The following is a 24,605-nucleotide window of genomic DNA, read 5'->3' as shown; positions in this document are numbered from 1 at the left end:
CCAAGACACAGGTTCTGCCCTCAGTGAAAAGGTGGAAATTACATAAGAATTTGACTCATTGGAAATCATTCTGTGATGTGTCTGCCATATCGAGTCCATATGAATAGAGGCAGTCTAATAAATACATGAAGAAATGGAGAAGAGATTATTCTTCCTCATAGTAGATTCCCATTCGCAAATGTGGAAGGAAAGAGGGAAACAAAATATTATCGTTAGCAAGCACCACTGTAATAAACGCTGCAGACAAGGTTCTCTAATGGATGCTAAAATTAGTGGGTGCAAGATTGAGGAGACACAGGGTTTGCAGTCTCAAATATCTCCCCTAAGATACTCATCAACTACAAAGAGCAAAAATGCAGTAACTTTTTATTGGAGCTTGGTAGACAACAGCTTTGCCAAGTAAGCAAAAGTCACCACAAATGAAACATCAGTGACATTAACCTCTTGGTAGAATGAACTGAAAAGGGCACAACACTTTTGTTGTCTATGTCCCAAAATGCATTACCTTGCTTCGGTCCTGACAAAATAACAGACTAAGCCAAATTGAGGAACATTCTAGAAATGACTGATCTGAACTCTTCAAAAGCATCAAGGTCAAAAATATGAGGAAAGACAGATTAGACTGAAGAGGAGAAATAACAACTAAATGCAATATGAGACGTTAGAATGAAAAAAGAAGCACTGACTGAAAAAAAATGGTAAAATTCAAATATCTTAGTAATTTCTTACCATTTTAAGTTCCTCTTGATAATTATATAAAGGTTTTATAAGATGTGATCACTAGGAGAGGTGGGCTAAGGAATATACAACAGCCCCTTACACAGGTGGTGCTAGTGGTCAAGAATCCACCTGCCAATGCAAGAAATGTAGAAGATGCGGGTTCGATCCTTGGGTTGGGAAGATCCCCTGGGGGAGGAACTGACAACCCACTCCAGTATTCTTGCCTGGAGAAGCCCATGGACAGAGGAGTCTGGCAAAGAGTCGGACACGACTGAGCACAGCCCTCTTGTACTGGCTTTGTAGCTTTGCTCTGAGTCTTAAATTAATTACACATAAGAGCTCTTCTGTGAAATTTTAATACAAACTTGTGCTTAGAATTTTAAGTTGGCAAAAGCAGGCATTAAGGTCATTTGCTGATGTTTCATTTTTTTAGTTTGTTGGACCAAAAACTTTGGACAGTATTGTGTACGTAGCCATTGGAAGAGTGAATACCTCCATGTGAAGTGGTGGAATTTGTTCTACCTCACAGATAGTGTTTACATCACCATGTTGTGCTTCCATCATCATAGACACAGACTAGGGAGAAAATGATACTTTGTTTAAACACTCAGTTTTACTGTTAAAGCCTTCTTGTGAATTTGCTACATATGAAAACATTCTCTTTTAAAGTAGTTACCACACTTTGTTTAAAAGGTTTTCTTTAACATCATACATATGGCATATAGAAATCTATGATTTGAGAGGTGTTGAGTCATTTCAGTTGGTTCAAAAAGCTCTGAATTGTCTTCTTTATATGGTCACTGGACAGAAATGGATCATCTGTATTATGTTTCTCAAACGTGTTTTCTGATCATGTCACAGTCATCTGCTGTGACTTTGCTTATACCTATGCTAATGGGAGATGAAGTTATTTCTTAGTAACTATGAAACTATCAATGTGGGGGCTGGTGGAAGACCCAGAGGGATGGGGTTGGGGGGGAGGAGGTCAGAGGGGGGATCAGGGTGGGGAATACATGTGAATCCATGGCTGATTCATGTCAATGTATGGGGAAAACCACTACAAATATTGTCGAGTAATTAGCCTCCAACTAATAAAAATAAATGGGAAAAAAAAAAAAACTACTGATGGAAAGACAGGGATTGAAAGCAAATGGAGAATTTAAAACAGTTTGGGCAAGTCTATCGTTACCATGAAAAGACTGTTTAAAAGACTTTAAAAGACAGATTTAGTAAATGAGTAGATAACTCATCGCTTTAAAGAGAGATCTTTTAGAAATGCACCAGACACCACTAGTGCTGCTTGGATATGGCAGTTTTTTATGAATTCATGAGCATCCTTACAGCCTTTTTTATGTTTACTTGAAATATGGTATATAAGAGCAGTGCCTGGGGCATGTAAAGTGTAAGCAGAGGTGTCCTGTATTAACATAAAATTACTCTTATTGTGTTTTTTTTTACTGTCATGAGTCTATGAATTCAGTCTGTCATGTAGAAACAATCATTATAATGTAAGCACTTACTATCTTAGTGCAACTGATTCCCCAGTGACATTTTAAAAAGTCAGTATTTGGCTGCAGAGTGCTTTAAATTTCTAAATGGACTGGAGCTTAGGGGCCGTAGGGTATTTCATAGGAAGCACATGACCCTGAGTGGACACACAACAACTTTAGTCTATCTGTAGCCAAGTTGATGGCAGTGTTTACCCTTAAAGTTGTTTTTACCCAAAATGTAAGTGTTTTTGCTTTATTTATTTGGTACTAATACTAATTTACTGCAGATGTCTTAAGAGTAAATGAATGATTAAACAGTGCTTTGAGGATTATGCTAAATTCAACTGCCTTTGTTACTCTGTAATACTTGTACTCTCAGAAATGTATCTATACTTCTGAGGCAGAAAGTGAGCTGATTGTTCTTAAATTAAAAAATCATGTCTCTAGACCTCATATAATTCACTGTCTTTAGTTAATAAAATAAAAATTTTTTGTTTTATTTTAATAAAGTTAATTAAAGTGTTTTGCTTTAATTCCTATTGTCATATTAAGGACCATGAAATAACAAAGATTTATTAATTATTTGTTATGCTGATGGAGGGACTAAAGGAGTAAACAACTTGATTCCTGTCTCATGGCGCTTACCTTATAGTTTGAAAAGACAAAAAGCAAAAATTAAATGGAAATCAAATAGTTGGTAAATAGACACTATTGCTGTATTAGCAATAAAGATTAAAAGATGCAGAATAGTGTTTCTTCTTTAATGATAATGTACACTATATTTTATAGTTGTGTCTTTTAATTGAGCTTTCCTTCTAAGTTTTTGTTGAATCTCTGATTGACTTAGAAGTTTTTTAGAAGTAAGTTTTTATTGCTATATTAACTAAATATTACTCATAAAAGGTTGTTGGCCACTATGCTGCCTGCCCACTTAGAAGCTAGTTTAAACTTGGGAGTCTGAGTTGACTTCATCAGTCTGGGGTTTTGTTAAATGTATTGTAGAAGTGTGTGTCAAGAGATTTGAGCTTGTAGATTGATTTGTGAATTTGGGAACTCATACAGTAGAAAATTGAACTTTTCAGGAGGTGATTTGATAAAGATGTTTATGCATGTTTCCTCTTTGTTTTACAAAAAAAAAGTATAAGATATAACTCTTTGAGCTGTATGTTTTTCTTTGTGGAGCAATACCTTTTGTGATCATGAAGATTAAATACATTTAACTGTGTCTTGGTTTTGCACAATCGCAACATTATTGCAGAGGGTTCCCTATCCCCACTTCTTCTCCTGTGTTTTTACAGGAAGTCAGATGCCCCCTCAGCCACCTGGGAGCCAGTCAGAATCCAGTTCTCATCCTGCCTTGAGCCAGTCACCAATGCCACAAGAAAGAGGTTGGTCTTCAGTTCATATCTTACATACCTTTGTGTTTTGAGTATATAAGGTTTAAATGAGTTTGCTTACCTATGTACCTCCTTATACACATTTTTTAAAAAGCTATTATGTTTTCTCATTGGATGAAAGAAATACCTAAGAACCGACATATAACAATAAATACTGAAAAGAAGGATGGTTTCTGGTAGATTGGGTGGTTTTACCAAATCCCAGTTCAAGCTCCAGAGAATCTGCATGTCCACATAGAACCAGGAAGTATAGTTTAAACATAACTGCTGTCTGATATTTGATCTAGCTGTGTAAAAATGACTATTAATGATTCACTTTTGGTATTGGTCCTAATGAAGTAAAAGTGCATCTGTTTAGCTATTTTGGTCAGTTACTTTTCCCATGATATTTAACAATAAATTTTTAAATGCATAGTGAAACCTTATATTTTAGAATTATAGGATCTTAGAAATGGAGCTGACCTGGAAGACTGTAGAGTCCATTCATCTCAATTTATGAAGAAAGAAATTGAGGGCCGTAGAGGTTCTATATGACCTTCTCATTCTCAGAGACTAGTTCGTGTCCAAGCCAGAAAAAGCAGTGTGAGCTTTTCCTGAGCATTCAGGTTGTCCCGCATCTGCAGACTCTGACCTTTTACTCAGTTCTACAAGTTGACCCCCATATATTCTTGCCTTGACTGAGGCCTTAGGCCTTCATCTATTTGCTTCTGTCTTACTTCCCCCTTTTGGAGGAAAAGTTACTCTTATTGATGGTGGAGATGGTGATTTTAGTCCGGATGAGTGAAGATAGGATTCACAAGTGTGCTGTACCATCTAGTACTGTGCCTGATCACCACCTCCTACTGCCCGTGAGTCAAGCCTTGCCTGCCTGCCCCACACCACCCCCCCAATGGAGATGCCACGTTCCTTTGCTCCCCCTCTTCTCTCACTTGCCCAGAAGACAAAAGTTGCTGGCTTGGTAGCTAATATTTAAAGGCTCCTGACCCCTAATGTTTATAATTATTTCTGTATGAGTTGTAAAGATGATGATTTGTTTCTAATTAGATGAAGTTTCGGTTATTTTACATATGAAAAACTCAGCAATGTGTTATTTAGAAAGTAATACCAATAAAAAGATGGATTACCCTTATCTATACATCATTTGTGTTAAAATGAATGTTTAGTAGGAATAAAATGAAATTTTAATTTCTAATACCTTTACATATTTAACCTTTTATTATCATTTAATGTGCAGTTAATACTTTAATTCCCTTATCAAAATACTACAATATGTTTTAATAATGGAGTAGTAATGGTTTTTAAGCTTTGGAGTGCATGAGAACCATCTGGAGAACTTGTTAAGCCAGATTGCCAGGCCACACTGCAGGTTTCTGATTATGCATCAGAAAACCTGCATCTCTGACCAGTTTCTCAGTGCTGCTGATGCTGCTGATCCAGGGACCATACTTGAGAACCACTACTTTGTAATGATACTCTAGTGTGTTTTAATAATTGTGTGGTGTGTGTACTTGTTTCTCTATAAACTTCCCACTGCGGCCTCCTATAAATTGGTCTTGTATGTCATATCGTCTCTATAAATCGCTTGTTCTGTGTTAACTCCCCTATGGCTCTGTTGTCTGGGAGACATGACAGACGCTTCTGGAAGGAGCGCTGGAGCCAAGCCAGTGGGAGTTTCCCCAGACTCCCTTTTTGTGGCTATCGGTTGTACCTACCTTGTGGTACTGGGTCAAGGAAGAAAGAAAGAAATTATCCTGGGCTAAAAGCCCACTCAGGCCAGACTCAGAGCTAAAATGAAGATATTTGTTGTTTCATTTTCACCATAACCCTGTAACATCATTCCTACTGGGAGAATTCTGCTTACTTTGTAAGCATCAGAAGATAAGAGGTACTTTATTTGGAAATCCTACAATAAACCTTTATTGCTACAAAATGAAAAAGAACCCCTCTTCTACATTCTCCATTGTCTTTTCAGCCCCTTCCACCTGACAAACATTTAAGAAATGTAAAAATGTAGAATGCCAAATGTGAAGGACAAGATGACAGGAAATGTAGTTAAATCAAAGTTTTAACCTAAATGAATACATTTGCAAGACAAAATCCAGGGTGTTCCTCTGGTGTCACTGCATGGAAACCACTTGTTGATGGTTTGGGTTTTTTCCCCCTCTTATGTCTCGTGTGATTTTGGTAACTAGTAGTGGATACATAACTGACAACTTGTCTAGTTTTAATGACCATTTCCTTCAAATAATAAAAGATGACTTTTATAATTTGCTAAATCTGAATTGATTTTAATGAACGTGTTCTTCTAACTTCCCTGAGACTGTGCTGGAGGCCCCATGTGCATCCCTTGGATGGTGCTTTGCCATGTAAGAGTTAAATTTCCTCTAAAATTGGGTAACAAGTACTTTTTTTAAAATGACTTTATTTGTTTAAATCTAGGAAGATATGTTAGCTCCTACCTGATCGCACTTGATCATGTATTTTAATGGCAGATGACATAATCATTTTAATGATTTGATACAATAATGAAAAGCATTTTTTGTTTGTTTTACCATCATTTGGTATGTTCCAGCAATATATATAGTGCAAAGTAAATCTAAGAAAACCCTTACTATGAAATTCCCCAGTATTGATTCCCACGTAATTTAACTTACTTTATACCTTCATAATTTATATACCCTCTCCCCTTATTTAAGGAAGTAATGAAAGAAGAGGAAAAAAATATATTGGTGAGTTGGCATCTTATTTTTAAAAATGTATTTTTTCTCAGAAACCATGAACCCTGATAGACAAGATAAGGCACAGCCTCTGTACTGCTGAGTGCTAAAATAACCAAGCTAAACACTTCCTTTTACACTTATTTGTTTTAACAAGCAAGATTATAAGAGAGTAAAATTCCACAATTATACACATTTTCTTCAATATACCCATAGGAGATAGATTTACTTTAATGGCGGAGAATCCAGAAACACACTTGCCCAGAGACACCTGCACAAAACAAGAGACTCAGGAAAGCCTGCTCTCCTGTGGAGTGCAGTGTTCTGGGTCCTTCCCACACTCCTTGTGGGGGTCAGCCTAGCTGACCTTCCACCCTGGCGCTCAGTCCCTTCAGGCTCAAGAAGCCGCTGTCTTGCTCTGCTGTCATTTTGGGGTTTGATCTTTGTATTCCCACTCAGGAAGAACATTTATTAATAAATTACATACCCTGTTGAGAATTTTGCAAATCTGAGGCAGTCCTAGGGTCCAAACAGTGCTGGCAGCAGCAAGGCCATCTCCTTGTCCCGAGGTTGAGCAGAGTCCGTGCTCCATCTAGACCTGGGGCCCTGCAGTGCCCACCCCCCCTTTCCCTGGTGGTCCTGGTGTCAAGTCTACCAAAAGGCAGCAGTCACAAATTCATTTCCCCACATTGTGTGTAGGCAAAAATAAGTGTATCTATAGTTTTCTATTTTCCATCTACAAAGGTGTATGTGGGTATGGCCCTCAGAATTTACGGAAAGGAGGGAGACACTTTGGAGATCTATTGACTTCTTTATCCTTATGAAGTATTGTCTCCTCTATGTTTCATGTACTTTGCAGCATAAAACTTGATTTATACTCTCCTGTTTGCATATTATCTGGTGCTTCTTACTAAGTGAATAAAAAAAAACTAGTTCAGATTCTTTGGTATTAAGTTTTTCATTACTGATATGTTTGTTTTTTTTTAAAACGTCAAAACTTCAGCTTAGTATTGTCATTGGTTTTTATTTAAACCAAATCTTTTCTCTCTAGACCTCATATAGCAACATGCTCTCACCCCAAAAATCAAATACTATGAATTATACGAACTAAGGCATTGGAAGAATAGTTAAGATAACCCTAAAATACTGAAATATATTTTACAAGAAAATTGTAACCAACATGTTTAGATTAGCTTTATCCTTATTTCTTAATCTTTAACATATATATCTTAAAATTTGAAAAAGGCAGTAAGAAATGGCTTACTAGTAGATTGTCCTATTTTCTCGCAGGGAATATAGGATAGCCATCTGAGTAGATAAATAAGTATAATTATTATTAACATCAAAATGATCACATTTTTAACCTCTGTAAAACGTTAAGCTTAATGAAACTAGCAAATGCCCTTCTAGTTTATTGGATTAGCAATTAGGTGAAAACGTTTCGAGAAGGCTTATTTATTTGGACAGATGTAGAGAGGTTCAGAATTAATTTTTTGAAAACCTTTTAATTGAATTCTCTTTTAATTTTCACAGTGGTGTCTAGTTAAATATTCATGTTAGTGCTAGTGGTTTTCTGAAGGTCTGAACTAGATCTGGATTCTCAAAATCAACATAGGTTATTTAACCCTTTTCATCTAGTATGCCAGCAGGGACTTCCTTAGTGTAATCCCATAGTATTTGAATAATTAGAAGGTAGTAATGAGGATTTAATTAGTCCTTGAGATATGCTGAAAGCAGAACCACTAAGAACCTTCCCTTTTGGATATGGCTTGCAAGCAGAATTGATGCTGCTCCCGGACTGTGATGTGCTAGGAAATATATTCTGTTGCTGGAGGCAGTACTTAGGCACCATTCCGTGACCGTATGGAGGGCGTCCTGGGTGAGAGTTTCCAGAATTATCAGGTTCCCCCACCCCCAGCCTTCATTCTTGTCCAGCTACAGGACAACCTTTCTTCCTCTCTCAACTGTTTAAATAGGTTTGTAGGTAAAGTCTACAGTATTACCGTGCCTAATTGAGAATTGTCTTTTACTGTATCAGTGGTGCCAAAATTAGGCTAGACAAGTTGTGTAGCTACTCTAGTTTTAGGACAAGGAAAAAAATAATAAAATATTGCAGTTTTACGTATTTTTAGTATTTAATCCAGCCAAACTTAGTTCTTGATGGCTGTTTGTCAGATGAATCACAAAATTCTCATTTTTGGAAACTGATATTCACAGTGATATTTATCAGTAGCTCCATTTTTATAAACACAAATAGTGCCATTTTCCAGAAAAAGTGTGTAGCAAAATGGTGAGCTCAGGCATTTAGATGTCCTTTTTGTGTGCTACCATAAGAAGGTGAATCAGAATCTGTGTACTTCGAAATATAAGGTTTCAAACTTAGATATTTTAAGTAGATTGAATAGAATATGTCTTTGTTCTGTTATTAATCCCAAATGTTAACTGCCTTGATATAGTTTTATTCCCACTCTTTAATGGTGTATGTTAGCTTCTTTTCAGCATATGAATAGAATTCCTCATCAAATTTCTAAGCACATTCTATTTGCACGGGGTAAATCTTTCTCTTCCTTTTTAATGGGAAGGGCAGAAAAGAGATCTCTTAAAATAAATCCAGTGTCTTTCTGTAGGTTAGACTGAACTCTTGAGAGCCAGAATCAAATCTTATTTATGCCCTGCACCTTATGCTACAGTGGCACCTTCTATATACTAGGTGCTCAACAAAGACTGAGTTGAGCGACAGGAAGTAATTCAGCCTTCACAACCATTCAGAAGTTTCAGATCTATTCAGAGCATAGAACAAAGAAAAAAATGTTTCTTGCTCTGAAATTAATTAGCCTCCAGCTAATAAAAAAGAAGGGGAAAAAGAAAGCGAACCATATTGATATGTCTTCTTTCAGTTTTACCATTGTACGTCATTTGCTGTAGCATAGTGTTTCTCTCTCTTGCACCAGATTAAAGCTACCACTTCTGTCTTACATTCTTCCAGAAATATTTCTCCAGTCATAACAGACACAGTGTCAGTCTGAGGTGGGGTGCTCGCACCTGGAGCCTCACAGTAAAGTGTGCTGTCCAGAGGCCAACCATGCTCTTTACAACCCCAGAATATTTAGCAGGAAATAAGTAAAACTTTCGAAAAGTTTTTTAATGCTATTGGCTATTTCCTAGTGATATCCACACCAAAAATCAGTTTTGAAATTTTTAAAATTATTTTTGTACATCTTAATTGAACTAAGTTGTCAAGAACGGATTAACCAGTAAGTACAGAAATGGAAGAGACCACCGAGATAATGGTTAAGGAGTTGGAAATGAGATTTTGCGTGTGTGTGCAAACTACAGAAATTATTTTGTCACTCTTTCTCTGAGGTTCTCAGTTTTCAGTGTGATGGTCAATCTGCAGATGCTCAGATGATTCATAGGTTCCCTGGTTGTCAGAGAAGGATCTCCCAGTCAACCTAATTGTTCTTGCATGTAAAGGGGTTCTTATCACTTACATTGTGAGCATACTAACTGTAAAATGATGCTGCCTTTCAGGACAAGGGTATTGTCAAAAAGAGAAAATAGATTCCTTTCTTCAAGCCTTGTTGTGTAAATATAGTAGATCAGCATGTTAAGGCACTCATGACAGTCTACCCTCACCCCCAGATGCAATTAATTTAGCCTCCACTCTTAATTGAGGATCCCTTTTTTATAATCGGTGGCAGATGAAAATAAACTCAAGTGGGAGGTACTGTACAAGAGAGACTATCTAAGAAGTTGTTTCTAATTTCTTCAGCCCCAGAACTCTGCCTCTGGGCTGGATTGTGGACCAAGCGGAAGCTAGTCAGTAATGAAGGGAATAGCAGTATAGGAATTGTATGAGGTTTAGTGTTGAATTCCTATTAAGTCTGCTATCTAGAGATCTGTTCACCAAAGAGCTCGGGGAAATAAATACCACTACAATAAAAATCAATTTGTGTTCGTTGCAGAATCATCAGTTTGAATTTTAGAATATTTTAAAAGAAGCATAGTTTTGTTACTTTTGTATGTGCAGTAATTTTTTTGAATTGCCATTTAAAGCTTGTTTTTAATAGTTAACACTCATTTGTAATTGGCTCATTATTCTTCCATGAAAGTATTTGAGAACATCTGGATCTTAGGTGAATTCAGCATTGTGTATTGTGTGCACTTATTTATAACAACATGTTTTCTCCTGTGCTTTATGGGTCTGTACCTCAGTGAAAGACTGCCTTCTGCTTTGTTCCCCAAGCCAGAAAGCCAGAAGGCATCCTTGATGTCTTTTTCTCTCCTATCAGCTCTACACTAGTCACCCTGTTCTGCAGACTCCACCCCTCAGCAGTTTCTCACGTCCTCCTTTTCTTGGCTTTCACTGTCACGATCCCAGCCCAGGCCCTCAAGGCTCCATCAGCACCTCTCAGACACTCTTCCTGTCAACTTTGCTCCCTCCACTCCACTTTGCAGACTGCCTCCAGAATGGTCTCTCCAGAAGACTGGTGACACCATGTCATCCCTTCATAACAGCCTTTAAGAACTTGCCTCCGCCTTTGGAGGAAGGCATTCCTGTGCTTGGTTATGGGGCGCCGTCTCACCCACCCAGCCTCCCTTTCTGGGCTTGCTCTTATCACTCCTGCCTCATGGTCTCCAGCCATGGTCTTCTGGGATCTTCATGTGCACTGCTTTCCAATCCTTTTGCCACCCACTCCTCAACCCTCCTCCCTCCCCGACCTGTGGCCCGCTGGCCCATCTTTACTAATGTTTCATATCCTCCAAACGGCCTGACACCTAGTAGGTCCTTGAGTCCTGTCTGAGTTTCCTGCCAGAACAAAGAAGGAAGCATCGCCTGATAGGCCAGCACCGTCCCGCGCAGGCAGGCAGTGCTCAGGACCCCGGGAGGAGTTACTGCTGGAGCTCTTTGCCCAGGGAGAGCTCTGTGAGGACCAGGACCAAGGGGCTTTGGCCAGTGTCTTACTACAGTGCCTCTTAGATGCATTCTTTTCCTCATCTTAATCTTCAGGGAATTTGGAACCCAAAATCTGGGTTTAGGTACAAACTTACCACTAACTGGTTTTGTGACCTTGGACAAGTAATTGAATTTCTTCTTCATTTGTAAAATGGGGATCAGAGTGTCCCATGGATTTGTTGCATGCGTCAAATGCAACCTTGTATTGAAAAGTGACCTATTCCAAAGAACGGTGGAAATACTAGTAATCCTAAGCATCAGTCACAGATGACTGAGGTGAGACTGGGTTGAAAGCCTGAAAAAGTGATTTCTTTGCTTCTTCCAGCATGTAGGGACACATAAAATTGGCTTCACCCTCAGCACTGAAGTTGACTTTTGCAGCTAAACTCCAAATAATTATATAAGGAAAGGCCAAATATTTTGCTCCCATCTGCCATCTGGGTAGTCAGTCCAGTCCCCCCCCGACTCTGATTTTCGCGATGATAGATGATGTCAGTAGCTGAGAGGGCTTCATAGGGGTGGGTGGGGAGAACTTAGATGCTGTCGTCTGTGCCTCTGAATAGAGGGTACGGTGGTGACAGGACAGGGAGAGAGAGCGATTGTGCCAGATAACCTGAAAGCACAGCTGGGAGAACACTGGGGGGCCTGGGTTACAGCCTTGAATGGGTCATTAGTTTCTGTCTTCCTTGGAGCAGTTCATGTTGTGAAGAGAAGCAGGCAGGCAACTAAACACTGAAGATATTAAAATGTAACAAGAATATTCTTTAAAATCTATTTTTCTCTCCAAATGGGAATCTGACACCTATTTGCGATGAGAAATGGTTCTCTGTTTATAGTCGGAGCCTCCGCTAAGGTAGTGCAGCGTGTGACCGTGATTTCACACATGTGGGGAAACATCTTTTATTGAACTGCCCTGAAGAAACAAGGCAGTTCTTCTGTGAATGTTTAGCAGATGCCAACATGAAAATAAACCATCCATGTGCCAGAGGAGAAACGCGCCTTGCCTTTTGGTGGCTCGCGGAGCCTTGGGTGTTCTGTGGGTGTCCTGACCGTACTCAGGGGGCCCCGCTGACAAGGCGCCATGCTCATGTGGACTTGGTGCTGGGCTCGCATGCTCCCCTGCAGTAGCTGGAGCACTCGTGTTCTCTCTTTGCTCTTCTCTTTGATGGATGGGGTGAACCATGATCTGGGTCTTGTGCTTAACGCTGTTTTTTCCATCAGGATTTAAGGTCTCCATTGCTTACATTGCAGAATTTGTTGTCTTGCATGAAGAAGGAAAGGATATACAGTTGGAGGCTTAGGTCCACGTTTAAATGCCTTCCATTTTAATTTTCTGAAATTCCTTGTGTTTGATCCATTACTTATTTGACTTTCTAAGTCAGTCTTCTAACACCCTTCAACTTAGAGATGCATTTTCCGTGGATGGCCCTTTAACCCATCAGTGACTGTTTTGGAGTTGTGACAGCCTGTCATTGCCTGTTGGATTCATGGAGCTTTCCTCTCTGTTTTTCTGTGGAGCATCTCCTCCAGATATGCCTTAAAGCCTAAGTATAATTTCATCTATTCTTGAGAATTTTTTAAATATTCTTAAAGATAAGCTATATCTCTGTCTTGTCCAGTGAAGAATTTTTCCTCATTCGTACCACATAAAAATATTCTGTATTCATTTCATCTCTTACATGGAAAATGTGATTGTTTATAATCAATACATAAATCAGTTCCTTAAAAAAAATTTTTTGACCTGCCAAGGTTTAGACAGTCACTGTGGATTTTTCTTTTCTTTAAGAATTTTCTGTTTTGCGAGTAAGAGCATCATATAGCATTTTTTTCTAAACCAGGAAAAACACCCACTTAATAAACCACAAATAATAGCATGTTGAAGTAAATATTGGAAAGGTCTTGAAAACTCACTTAAAATGATGTGGCTAGACATTTTAGAAATGATAATTTTCTGTTAGGCCTGTTTTCTAAGATTCCAAGATAGTAATATGTTTTCTTAAAAACACATTAAGGAAAACAGAAGCCTCTTCGGCTTAGTCTTTAATACTGGCCTCTATATAAAGATTGAAGTATTAATAACATTTTCCTCGACTTAACATGAATGACTTCTACTGCCATGTAATAGAATAGATTGTCTAGAAATTATCCACTGATAACAAATATCCATAGGAGGATGACCCTGGTGAGACTCATCCTTAACATGCAGACTGAATGACTCCAGATAGGGTCCTGCGGCCCCACCACCAATCCTGCTTTCAGCTATTGTGTAAATGGGAAATGGTGTTCAAAGAATTGTCAGATTATGGTGAAATATCTAAATGAACTCATGTGCCTTTGCAATAAACTTTAGAACAAGTTGTTAGCCCCTTAGTAGGTGGTGGGAACAAGTCTGGCCAAAATTGGGCCTTTATCATACAAGTTCAAGGTTTCTTCTCAACAACCCCTCAGCTGAAGACTGGTACTCCCTTATCTGGGGCAAGGTCTGGGGGGTTTTCTTTATAACTGGAAATAGAATAGTCTCGTTTCAGACTCTAGTCTCCTTTCAAAAAACCTAATAGGTTGATTTATCCATTGCATAAGTGTTATCAAGCTAGTGATTCACATAGGTGCTTTCGACCCAGTAATAAACAAAAATCAAGATCCTTCTTCTTTACACTGAGAGTTTATTCAGGCACTTGACAGGACTCTTGACATCTGTCTCACCATGTAGCTTTTTTTCTCTTCCTCTTCCTCCCCCTCTTCTCTGTCCACTCCCCCACTCACTGTCTTAACAGGCAAACTCTAGGGACCCTGCAAGATTGGGAAGGATGCACGCTGAGTCTTAACACAGCTCAGAGCTAACCACTATTGTAGCTATTGATTGAGTGGCCTGAAACTGACGGGCTTCTGTTTTCTGAGCCAAGTAACATGGCCAGCCAATTATTTCTGGAACTAGCTATCAGGAAAAGGGCACTGGTTTCTGGATAGTCAGCTGAGTGAGGAAGGTTCTCCACCAGCTATAACTGGCTCTGGTGGAGGATGGAGCCACCCAGCCCAGGACAGTGACATGGAGCTGCGTGCACTTGAGCAAGGGTATCAAACCATTTGCCCCGAGACCACAGGGTGTGGCCACTAGGAGAATTAACCATGGTCCAGGGATTTGAAGCACTTTCCAGCATTGCCATGGTGCATGGTTTGAAGGGGAGCCTGGCAAGGGAAGCTAGTTTGAAAACTTGGGGTCACTCAGATGGGTAATAAATGGTGGGTTATATTTAAAAATAATATGAATAATAATACCTGTCACTTACTGAACCTCTGCTGTGTACAGGCACTAAATTTTATGCTTTACAAAGCATGTTCACATTTACTCTTATGAGGTAGACTCAGTAGTCATCCACCTTTTTCAGAGAAGGAAATTAAGGCTTGACTATTAACTTGCTGAAATGTCCTAACCATAAGTGGTGAGGCCAGAATTTGAATCTGCAGTGACAGTAGAGATGGACAGAGCGGATGCATTTGGCAGATATTTAGGTGATAGAAATAATGGTGCTTTCTGGCCCATTAGGCTATCAGCCGTCAATTGTTCTTGTCTTGAATAGCTGTCCTCTTTTTGCCACAAATGATTACTTGAACATATTCTGAACGAGGAGCCAAACCATCACATTTATTAAACTGTTTTCCCAAAGTAAAAATAAATGGATTCTGAATGAAGATGTTTTCTTATTCATTAAAAAACTTGTACTATTTGGTTCCAGTTCTGTGCCAGTCACCTGGCTTGGTCCAGAGGAGACAGATGCAAAGAGAATGTGTTTGTTTAGAGCCTCAGTGCTCACAGTCTGGGGGAAGACAGTCACCCCCACAAATAATGATAAAACTGTGATAGCTGCTCTCTGTCAGCTAACATACAGCACAGGAAAGTATCTTTTTTTTCTGGAAGGCCAGGGAATGCCATGGAAGCAGCAGGAGGAGGAGCCAGGAAGATTGGAGCATGTCAGTCATGGTGGTGAATGACCCTCTAGGCACTCAGTATTCAACAGAGGACACAGTCTAGCAGTCTGTTTTCAAGCTGTGCCTCTCAAGCATGGGTTTTTTCGTTGAAAAAATATATATAAAATATCAGAGGTCATTGCACATAATCAGGGTAGAAACTTTTCTATGAAGCATTCAGTGTATGTGTGAATACTGAATGTGAATATATAAACATATATGTATACTCACATATACACATTGAATCTTGGTAGAAGATATATTTCTTAAGTATGGATTGTGGTTAAAAAAAAATACATGAAAGTGGTTTTAGTGAATTAACCTCTGTGAGCCTCAGTGTCTTCATAGCTGTTTTGAAGTTTAAAAGAATAATGAACAAAGCCATTAGCACATAATATCTAGTCATTAAATGTCAACTGTTATTAGGCTAGTGAGTAGTTCATTGCCAGGAACATGAGAGATGGTCCATAAATACTGGTTAAGTGGATGAATGTATGAAGAAGGCAAGGGAGGTAAAACTGTGAGTGATTGAATCAGAGTGGGCACTCCATGATGACCATGTAAACATGATGGGTCCGGAGAAATAGTCAGGTCACATTTGACGAGACTTGACTGCTGGACTGTTTGGCTTCATTCTGTTAAGCAGTGGAGTCAGTGGCTAGTTTTTTAAGAAACACTTGAATATCCCTGGAGAGATGATAAAGGATGAATTCACAGTATAAAGTGGATGTTGAGGTACATAGGTGAGAGCAGGCTGTCTTAAGGGTGTCTCTGCCTTTTCTTGTGGTCTCTTTACATTTAGCAGCAGGGCTAGCAGAAGGCTTCAAGAAAGGGATTGGAAATGTTAACCTAACCATAGACAAAGTAAAAGTGAAGTCATCCAGCCCTGTCCAACTCTTTGTGACCCCATGGACTGTAGCCTACCAGGCTCCTCCATCCATGGAATTTTCCAGGCAAGAGTACTGGAGTGGGTTGCCATTTCCTTCTCCAGGGGATCTTCCCAACCCAGGGATTGAACCCAGGTCTCCCACATTGCAGGCAGACTCTTTACCATCTGAGCCACCAGGGAAGCCCATAGACAAAACCAGAGCAAATAGAAGGGTGCCCGGTGACCACTGGGATTCAGCTGAATGCACAGACTTTGGCTTCCAGGAATGCACATTGCAGCATCCACTTCGCTAGTCAGACCTATTCTTAGTCTTATTCAGATCTAGTTAGATTTACCTGCATCCTTCCTTCAGCTAAGGGCTCAACTTAAACAGGACTTCTCCAGGGAAACCTCCCTTTTCCCCAGTCCAAATTGGGTCTTTCTCCTGTACCTTCAGAGTACCTGTACTTCTGTTTTCTTTTGCTCATACTTACTCTTAGTTGTTTGTTGGTGGCTGTCTCTGCCATTAGAATGTGAAGTCCATGGGGCAGAGCCTGAGTGCTCACTGTTTACATCCCCAGCACCTAGCATGCTGCCCAGAATCTGTCTCAGTTACTTTGTGATTTTGTCATTTTTCTCTGTTGGTAAGTTTTATTGTCTGCTCAACTAAATTGTAATTCTTCAAAGACAAGGATCACATATTTTACTTTAAAAAAAAAAATGCTGTTTTTTCTTAACTGCAGTTCCATGAATGCTGGAGTAAATTGGGGCATGCTGGTAGAAGATTTCTATGTCATTATTGTGGGTAGAGTTACCAGTGTGATAGCTTAGATCAGAACTCACTCAGTGAATGGCTTGTAGCATCACTAAAAAGGCAGCAGTAATACCTTTGTATGTCATTCTCGTGGTGTTTTTCAGTTTAGAAAAGTACAGCCACATATGTTTTTCTTATTTGATTCTCAGAATGGTCTTATAAGCCAGGATAGGAAATGCATTCACTGTTTTATACAAGAGAACCTGTGGTCCACACAGTGGATAGTGGAGGCAGCCTCTATAATCCACATCTGATTCCAAACAGATGGCATGCATGCATGTGTGTGTGTGTGTGTGTGTGTTTCCTATTACTGCAGTACCTTTCCTCTCAGAATAGAGCTTCCACTTAGTCAAGTTTGATCGTACATGTTTGTGGTCACATATACATATAAGGAAGGATTCAAAAATAAAATATATACACTTACATAACTTATATAAACCTTCTATGCATATACTTTATGGATGAAATGTGTAAGCCATATTTTCATATGAAGTTTCTAAGATTTCCAAATAAGTTCTTTTATATAATGTGAATAGTAATTATCTAAATTAGTAGTTTTTTCCAAAATTTGATTTTTCCATGTTAGATTATTTGCCAATTCCATAATACACCTAGAAGTTCAACAAGCTTTTATACTATATGGGAAATTAACTTTATACTTCCTAAATTTTCCTTACTAGTTAGTTTGGCTTTCTAAACTCAGATGGTTAATAACTAGAAAAATTACACAGCTTTTTTTTTTTTTAAAGGCTTCATTCTTTTAACCGTCAGTTTTTCTATTCATAAACTGTGCTACAACCTGCCATTTTATAATAACTTTCTAAAGGAGGCAAAATACAATCAAACGTGTCACCATAAATAGAAAAGTCTAGGTTGAAATTTATTTTTTTTTAAACATTTTAACATTTATTTCATTCAAAATAAAGGTTAAAATGAAGACTGTCCCCCAAATAAATATGCATGCAAATTACAGACCTGAATTAGATTTTTTAAAAAAGTTTAAGCCATAATCATGGAGAACTAGAAGTGTCTTTGTAAATACTGTATGTCTTCCCTCTCTGCATTTAACAGGTGAGGAAACGGAGGCAGAAAGGCTAGGTTAATTGCTGTGTCCTGCACAGTGAACATGGAAGACCCACGACTATGTCCTAGTTCTTGCTGTCATATCGTGCTGCCTCTCTTGCTTTCCTTTTTTGCGCGTATAATAACAGTAACAGATGGCGATTATTGAAAGCTCACTGTGTGTGTGTGCCAGGCGCTGTTACAAGTTTTTTGCATGTATCATCTCATTTAATCCCCACAACAACCTTACGAGAGAGATAACAATTGTCCCTATTTTATAGATGAGGAAAGAAATAATGGACTTGCAGATCTCTATATTCAGGATGAAAAGTAGAAATACTTCTATTTTTGTTAACTTCTGCCTTGTAATTTTTTATTAGTTTGTTTAGATTATGACTATATTCAATAACCTTTTTAAAATATGGTTATATGCATAATGGAGGCTTCCCTGGTGGTTCAGCAGAAAAGAATCTACCTGTCTGCCAATTCAGGAGATGCGCTTCAATCCCTGGGTTGGGAAAATCCCCTGGAGAAGGAAATGGCAACCCACTCCAGTATTCTTGCCTGGGAGATCCTGTGGGCCGAGGAGTATGGCAGACTACAGTCAATAGGGTCACAATGAGTTGAATCCCACTTAGCAAATAACAACAACAATCCATAGTGGAAGTCTTTTTTAGTAGGATTGGTGCCGGCCTTTAATCATGATGATGTATTATGTATCACTTTCCCTAACTCCTCACGAGTCTTCTGACCTTTAGCCTTTCTTTCCCTCAGTCCTTTCTTCATGCTGCGTATTATGGTGGAATTAGCTTTTGAAAATGCAAGTCAGATCACATTCTTTTCCCGCCAAGACTATGTACAGCCTTTGCCAGTGTTAATCAGACTGAAGGACCGGATTTTCATAGGACTGCAGACACAAAAGTTTTGGTGAATCGTGCAGCTATTTGGTAATAGCAGTTGAATCTGCAAGATGAGATACCTCCTAGTTATGACATAGAGTGGCCAACAGAAAATGGACGAATGATATAAATAGTTCTAGAAAAAGAGTTGAAACTGCTGTAAAACAAAATGTTCAACTTTACTCATGATAAAGGAAATACACAGTCTAACACAAACAAATTATAAAATATCCCTGAAAGGATACATTAAAAAGCCACTTGCCTTTGGCCAGGGAGACTAAGTGGTAGGAGACAGGAGTATATATATTTTTTAACCCTTTAGAATTTGTAGACAGTCACACATGGGGTCGCAAAGGGTCGGACACGACTGAGCAACTGAACTGAACTGACACAAGTATTGGAGTAATGTGGATCCCACATACTTAAATAAACGAAGAAATAAAAATTAGCTTCTTCATACTGGTTGGAAACTGCACCTGAATATGTGGAGTGTTCAGAAGTTAAAATATACTCGTAGCAATTTATAAACCAGAAAATTATCATCATCGTCTCTTACTTTTGTGTATCACATTTCAGATTACAGAACATTTTCATGTGCTGTTTCAGTTATCTTACAGCAACCTCATCCACTTTTAAAATGAGGAAGCTGAGCCTCAGGTAAATTATGATTCACCTAAGGTCACGCTGCTAGTTTTGATCAGTTCACACACTGCAGCATATTTACATAAATATCTGTCTACCCTACTATATTCTGAGCTATTGACACAAGCAAAACTATAATCTAGGTCTTCTGTTCCCAGTTAGCTGCCACTCAATGATTATAGCTCAGAAAAGAGTCAGGGAAATTATATCACCTCCTTTCATTGTCTTGGGAATTACATGGAAAGGGATGAGTCTAACCAAAAATAAAACAAGATTTCAGAAACCTCTTGTAAGTAGTGCCATTGTAAAAACATACAGAGAAAAGGATGTAATTTTTTTTCTCTGTATTTTCATTTTAATTTCTATGGAAGGAGGTGGATTCCATACGCCATAGAACCTTGTCTCCACGTTGTGAAATTTGATGTTGTTACATATTCCATTTGGATTAACTTTGACATTTCACCTCTTTAGGAGCGTTTTCACAAACTTATTTTCTGCAAAATTCCAGTGATGAGTGAGATGGCTCAACTGGATCATGGCATCATATATGTACATATTTTTAAGGACTGAATTAAGAGTCAGAAATTATGAAATAACTTGCCAGATAAGAATTCTTGGAAGTCATCTGAACAAACCTTAAGCTTATAGTAAGCGTCTGAGAGGCAGCAGTAACTTAAGGATGTGCTGTATTACACATGTTCTAATCCTTCAGCATGGACACTTCTTGGTTGAAGTGAAATTTAATGCTAAAAAGAGGACACTTATTATTTTCCTTAACTAATGAAGAAGAAAACAGTCATTCTCCAAAGAGAGAAAGGAAAAAAAACTTATACAATCTGTATGGAATTCAGACACATTTTTTTATTAAACAGGACTCTGTATGAAACTCTTGAGAATTTTATAGTAAGGCTTAGATAAATATTTCATGTTACATCTGAAGATGCAATCATTTATAGTAATTTTAGCACTCTGATTTCTGTTTGTTTTCAGATTTGAAAAAGCAAACATTTTCTATGATGATTTATATCTGGGAGCTGCCAATTGAGCCCAATTTAACAAGCCTTATCTTTATAAATAAATGAAATAGGATAATAAGGAACAGCTCTACTTACTTATATTTTATGTCTCTCTCTTTAGACAGAAGCAGTGTTCGAAGATTTTTTTTCTTACTGAAATGTAAACCATGGCCTTTGTAAATGCCTTACTCTTTAACCCCCTAAATGTAAGCTGATCTTGGATGCAGGCACCATCTTTCCCTCCAGCTGCCTCAGGAGACTCTCTGGAAGCTACTGCTCTTGGTTCTCCTCCAGAGCAGATGGAACCCACCCCACTCTGCGCTTGCCACTGTTCTAGAGCCTTCAGCTGACAAGCGGGGACTCTCACCAGCTCTAACCCCTAGGTTCAGGTTCTGGGAGTTGTTTTGCAAACAACTTTGTTTTGTTAGTTTGCTGGTTTGATAATTTTTCTTTTTCTTAGATAGACATATTGACATGGGGTATTCTTTGTCTAAATGTGTATTCACAGTTCATTCTATGTATAATACTTGCTTATGTTTGGCCGAACTACTGATGGAGGGGGATATACCTTGACTTTATAGTCTTTCTCAATTGAAAGATGGATTTTCTTTATCCATTGGCGAGCTGTCTGCTCAGCACCTCCCATGTGGTGCTCAGCACTTTGGGTGCAAGAGGAATTTAAAATTCATTCATTCATTACACAGTTTTTGCACCTACTATGTGCAAACGCCCAACTAGGTCCTGAGGGTGCAGCAGGGGTCACATAGCATGGTCCCTGCCTTCCTGGGGCTTATGTTCTTGTGGGGAAGAGAGTCAGAAATAGAGTAAACTGATGACAGGTTAGGAAAATTGCCTTCAGGAAAGGAGGTGCTGTCAGGGAGGGCGGACCTGGAGGACGGGAAGGAACCAGCAGTAGTAGAAGGTTCTTGGGAGAGGGGGCCGGAGAGAGAGGCTCTATCATGGGAAAGAGCTTGATGTTATCTTCTGGGAAGCATGAGAAGGCCGTGGATTTCAAGGTAGTGAGGAGGAGAGAAAACTATAGGAAGTGGGGTTAGAGTGACAAAAGCAACCTCAGACCACACAGGGTCCCAGAGACTATAGTCAAATGCTGGCATTTTACTTTGGATCCAATGATCCTGGGGGCAGGGGTGTTAGGCAGAGAAGATACGCTCTAGTTTCCTTTTTTATTCCTGAAGACCTGGCAGCTTTGTGAAAGTGAACCAAAAGGCACAAAACATGGAGTAGGACTGAGAGGGGTGAGCCAGACCATGACAAGGTGTGGGGGGAAAGACAGGAGCTTTTATAGACGTGGAAATGGAGAAGAGAAGTGACCCAAGATGCATTTCAGAAGTAGAGACAGAAGACGTGCTGATGGCTCCATCGCACCATAGGACATGGGTGGGAGGAAGGATCACAGGTGTTGCGCTGGGGACACCGTGGGCAGAACTTTGCAGGAGGAGGTCACAGTGTATTTGGGTAGCAGAGTACATTTCAGACCCTCCACCTGTGTGCAGTACCCCCTAGGGGACAGTGTGAATCAGGTGGTAAGTCTCAGCACTGCAGGAGTCAAAGTGAGCAGTTGTGGCTCCAGGAGGTCAGAAGGGAGAAAGAGACTTCTACGCAGGGGAGAGCTGGGTGCTGTCCTGGGCTTGAGAGAGGGCTGGGGCGTTTGAATGGCAACATGCGGCCCTGAGATCCAGAACTGAGCCAAGGCTCTGAGGGATGTGCACAGCATGTCCAGCCTGGCAAGAATGGATGTTAGGAGAGGTCAAGGTTACTTGCCTGTTATTCCTCTTCTGCTTTCCCTAGTTTAAGTGCTAAGTCCATAGGGTTCCTAGGAACCCTAATGAGAGACTCGGGTAGCACCCTGGGCCCTCTCGCATCTTCCACACTGGGTTGAGATGTCTTTCGATGTTGCATAGGGGAATCCCACAACCCCAATCTTCTCCCATCTGCCTTGCACACAATTCCATGTCCACTTTTGTCACCTGCATTTATATATTTCCATTTATTTCTCACTTAGGTTTTATGGCAGGTACACAAAGAAACCCTCAGATGTCTCAATATGGACCTCAGCAGACAGGACCATCCATGTCGCCTCATCCTTCTCCTGGAGGCCAGATGCACCCTGGAATCAGTAGCTTTCAGCAGAGTAACTCAAGTGGGACTTACGGTCCACAGATGAGCCAGTATGGACCACAAGGTAAAGAAAAGTTTCTCTGGAATACACTCAGTAGGTTGTAGAAATTTTACTATGCGAGTTCTTTCAAGACCTCAATGTTATAAACATCTAAGATTCCGTTGTTACCTGACAGATCTGTGAGGTTAATGCAAACCACAGCCCTTCAGTTTCCCATAGTGATGGGAAGAATAATTATAGCAACTATTCATTAAGCATTCATGCATCAGACACTCTGGTAAGTGCTTTTCATACATGTGTTATTAATAATGAAGGAGTGAACCCTTGTTTCTGTGATGTAGCTCTAAATGCTTGTTGCGAAAGCAGCACAAGCCTTGACCTCAAAAAGTTTGATCCAAAACTTAGGTTGTTCTGTTGAGTCCTGATTCTGCCCCTCCCTCTCTGTAATTACCTTTGTAGCAATGTGCTCACTACTCAGAAGGATTGCATTCCATTACTTTTCCTCCTAATCTGTCCCCAGAGTGCTCTGTCAGGTAAATAATAGTTCTAGTTTTCACAGTCATTGCCAGTTTTACTCTTAAAAGACAGGATAAAACCTGAAATGGACATGTCTTTAAAAAAGGAAGATAAGGCATGAGTAGAAAAATAAGTGGAACCATGCCCAAAACGCCCCATTTACGTTCTGCCTTCCTGAACATTGATGTCTGTTTTGTCTTACACGTGCAGAATCCTTTCATCAAGGTGTTTAACCTGATACATTTTTTTTTTCTAAGTCACTTCTAGCAATAAGGCATTTGAATTTAGCACCTTCTTTATATTTTGTTTATTTAAATTAGACATTAATGGATAACTTAGAATGAGATAATCTGGCACAATTCCCAGAGTTTCCTCACTTATGAAAATACCAGGAATGTTCCGAGTGAAGACAGTGCCCTCTAGGAAACTGGTACAATGTTTGCCCTGCCTCCACAGCCAAACCAGATTCCCTGACTCACGAAAGCCGAAATGTTTCTCCCATCCAAGTACTAGCCAGACCCGACCCTGCTTAGCTTCTGAGATCAAACGCATTCCGGGTGGTGTGGCCATAGACAAGCCTTAGTACTTCTGAGAGTGTCCATCTGGAAAATGTGCTGTGCTGATGCCCTTCGAGCTTCTTCAGCCATAGAAGTACCCGCAAGGCCAGATGATTCTTTGAGGAGGCCAGGTGCCTTCTCAGCTTCTTACCTGGTATTTCTCAGGAAAGCTTTCCTTACCTCATAGTTTGAAAGCTCTCTTGTTTTCTAAAGATCTCTTTCTGAAGGATTTTAAGCACCTTCAGAACTATCAGTGTAGCACCATCACCTTACCTTATGTTGCTCTGTTATTTTGTATTCCAACTATTTGCGTTGCTGGGAACTATATTAGAACACCCAAAGCAAATATTTCCCATGGCCCTTTCTGCCTCTGTCCATGTGCATGTAGTCAGAGTGGTATAAACGTGGGTTTGACTTGATTCCCTTCATTCCATGTAGATTTCTGTGTTATTAATTCCTGTAAAAGCTCTGAGAACTTAAGGTCCCCGTTGATAGCCAGGGTCTCCCTAGTTCCCCATCAGCCGAGGTGGTTGTGACCTGTGGCAGTTTGTTGCTGAGCTAAGGCAGAACATATCACTCAGCTGTGAGAGCGCCTGCTTGCCCTCTGCGCCACTCAATGGGCATCTTCAAAACTGGGGGGACTTTGGCTATCTGGAAAGGACGAGAACTTTAGCAAAAATTGGGAAAGCAGTTTGTAAGTTGAGACATGCACAGAAAATGTGGACTTTTACTCAGAATGTAATGGAGACAAGACCAGGGCCTTATTCTCAGAGTTAGGGGTGGCTAGGGCCTGGGACTTACTCACTGCCACTCCAAGGGTTTCATGCATGTTATCTTGGAAACT

The 24,605-nt window shown here is 39.6% G+C and overlaps 1 protein-coding gene across 5 annotated transcripts in view; it reads left to right on the top strand.

Annotated features, from left to right (window-relative positions):
• ARID1B (AT-rich interaction domain 1B) overlaps window positions 1-24,605 on the top strand; it is a 409,096-nt gene that overhangs the window by 312,769 nt on the left and 71,722 nt on the right. For all 5 annotated transcript variants that reach the window (XM_065931065.1, XM_065931063.1, XM_065931067.1 and 2 more), the window contains 2 exons: window positions 3,509-3,598; window positions 22,572-22,751. In XM_065931065.1, the coding sequence (XP_065787137.1) occupies window positions 3,509-3,598; window positions 22,572-22,751 (270 nt within the window). The remainder of the gene's footprint in view (window positions 1-3,508; window positions 3,599-22,571; window positions 22,752-24,605) is intronic.

Source organism: Muntiacus reevesi, chromosome 3 (assembly GCF_963930625.1).
Source record: "Muntiacus reevesi chromosome 3, mMunRee1.1, whole genome shotgun sequence".
NCBI classification, from domain to species: domain Eukaryota; kingdom Metazoa; phylum Chordata; class Mammalia; order Artiodactyla; family Cervidae; genus Muntiacus; species Muntiacus reevesi.
The sequence above is the reverse complement of the archived record's forward strand: the minus strand, read 5'-3'. Positions and strand labels throughout refer to the sequence as shown.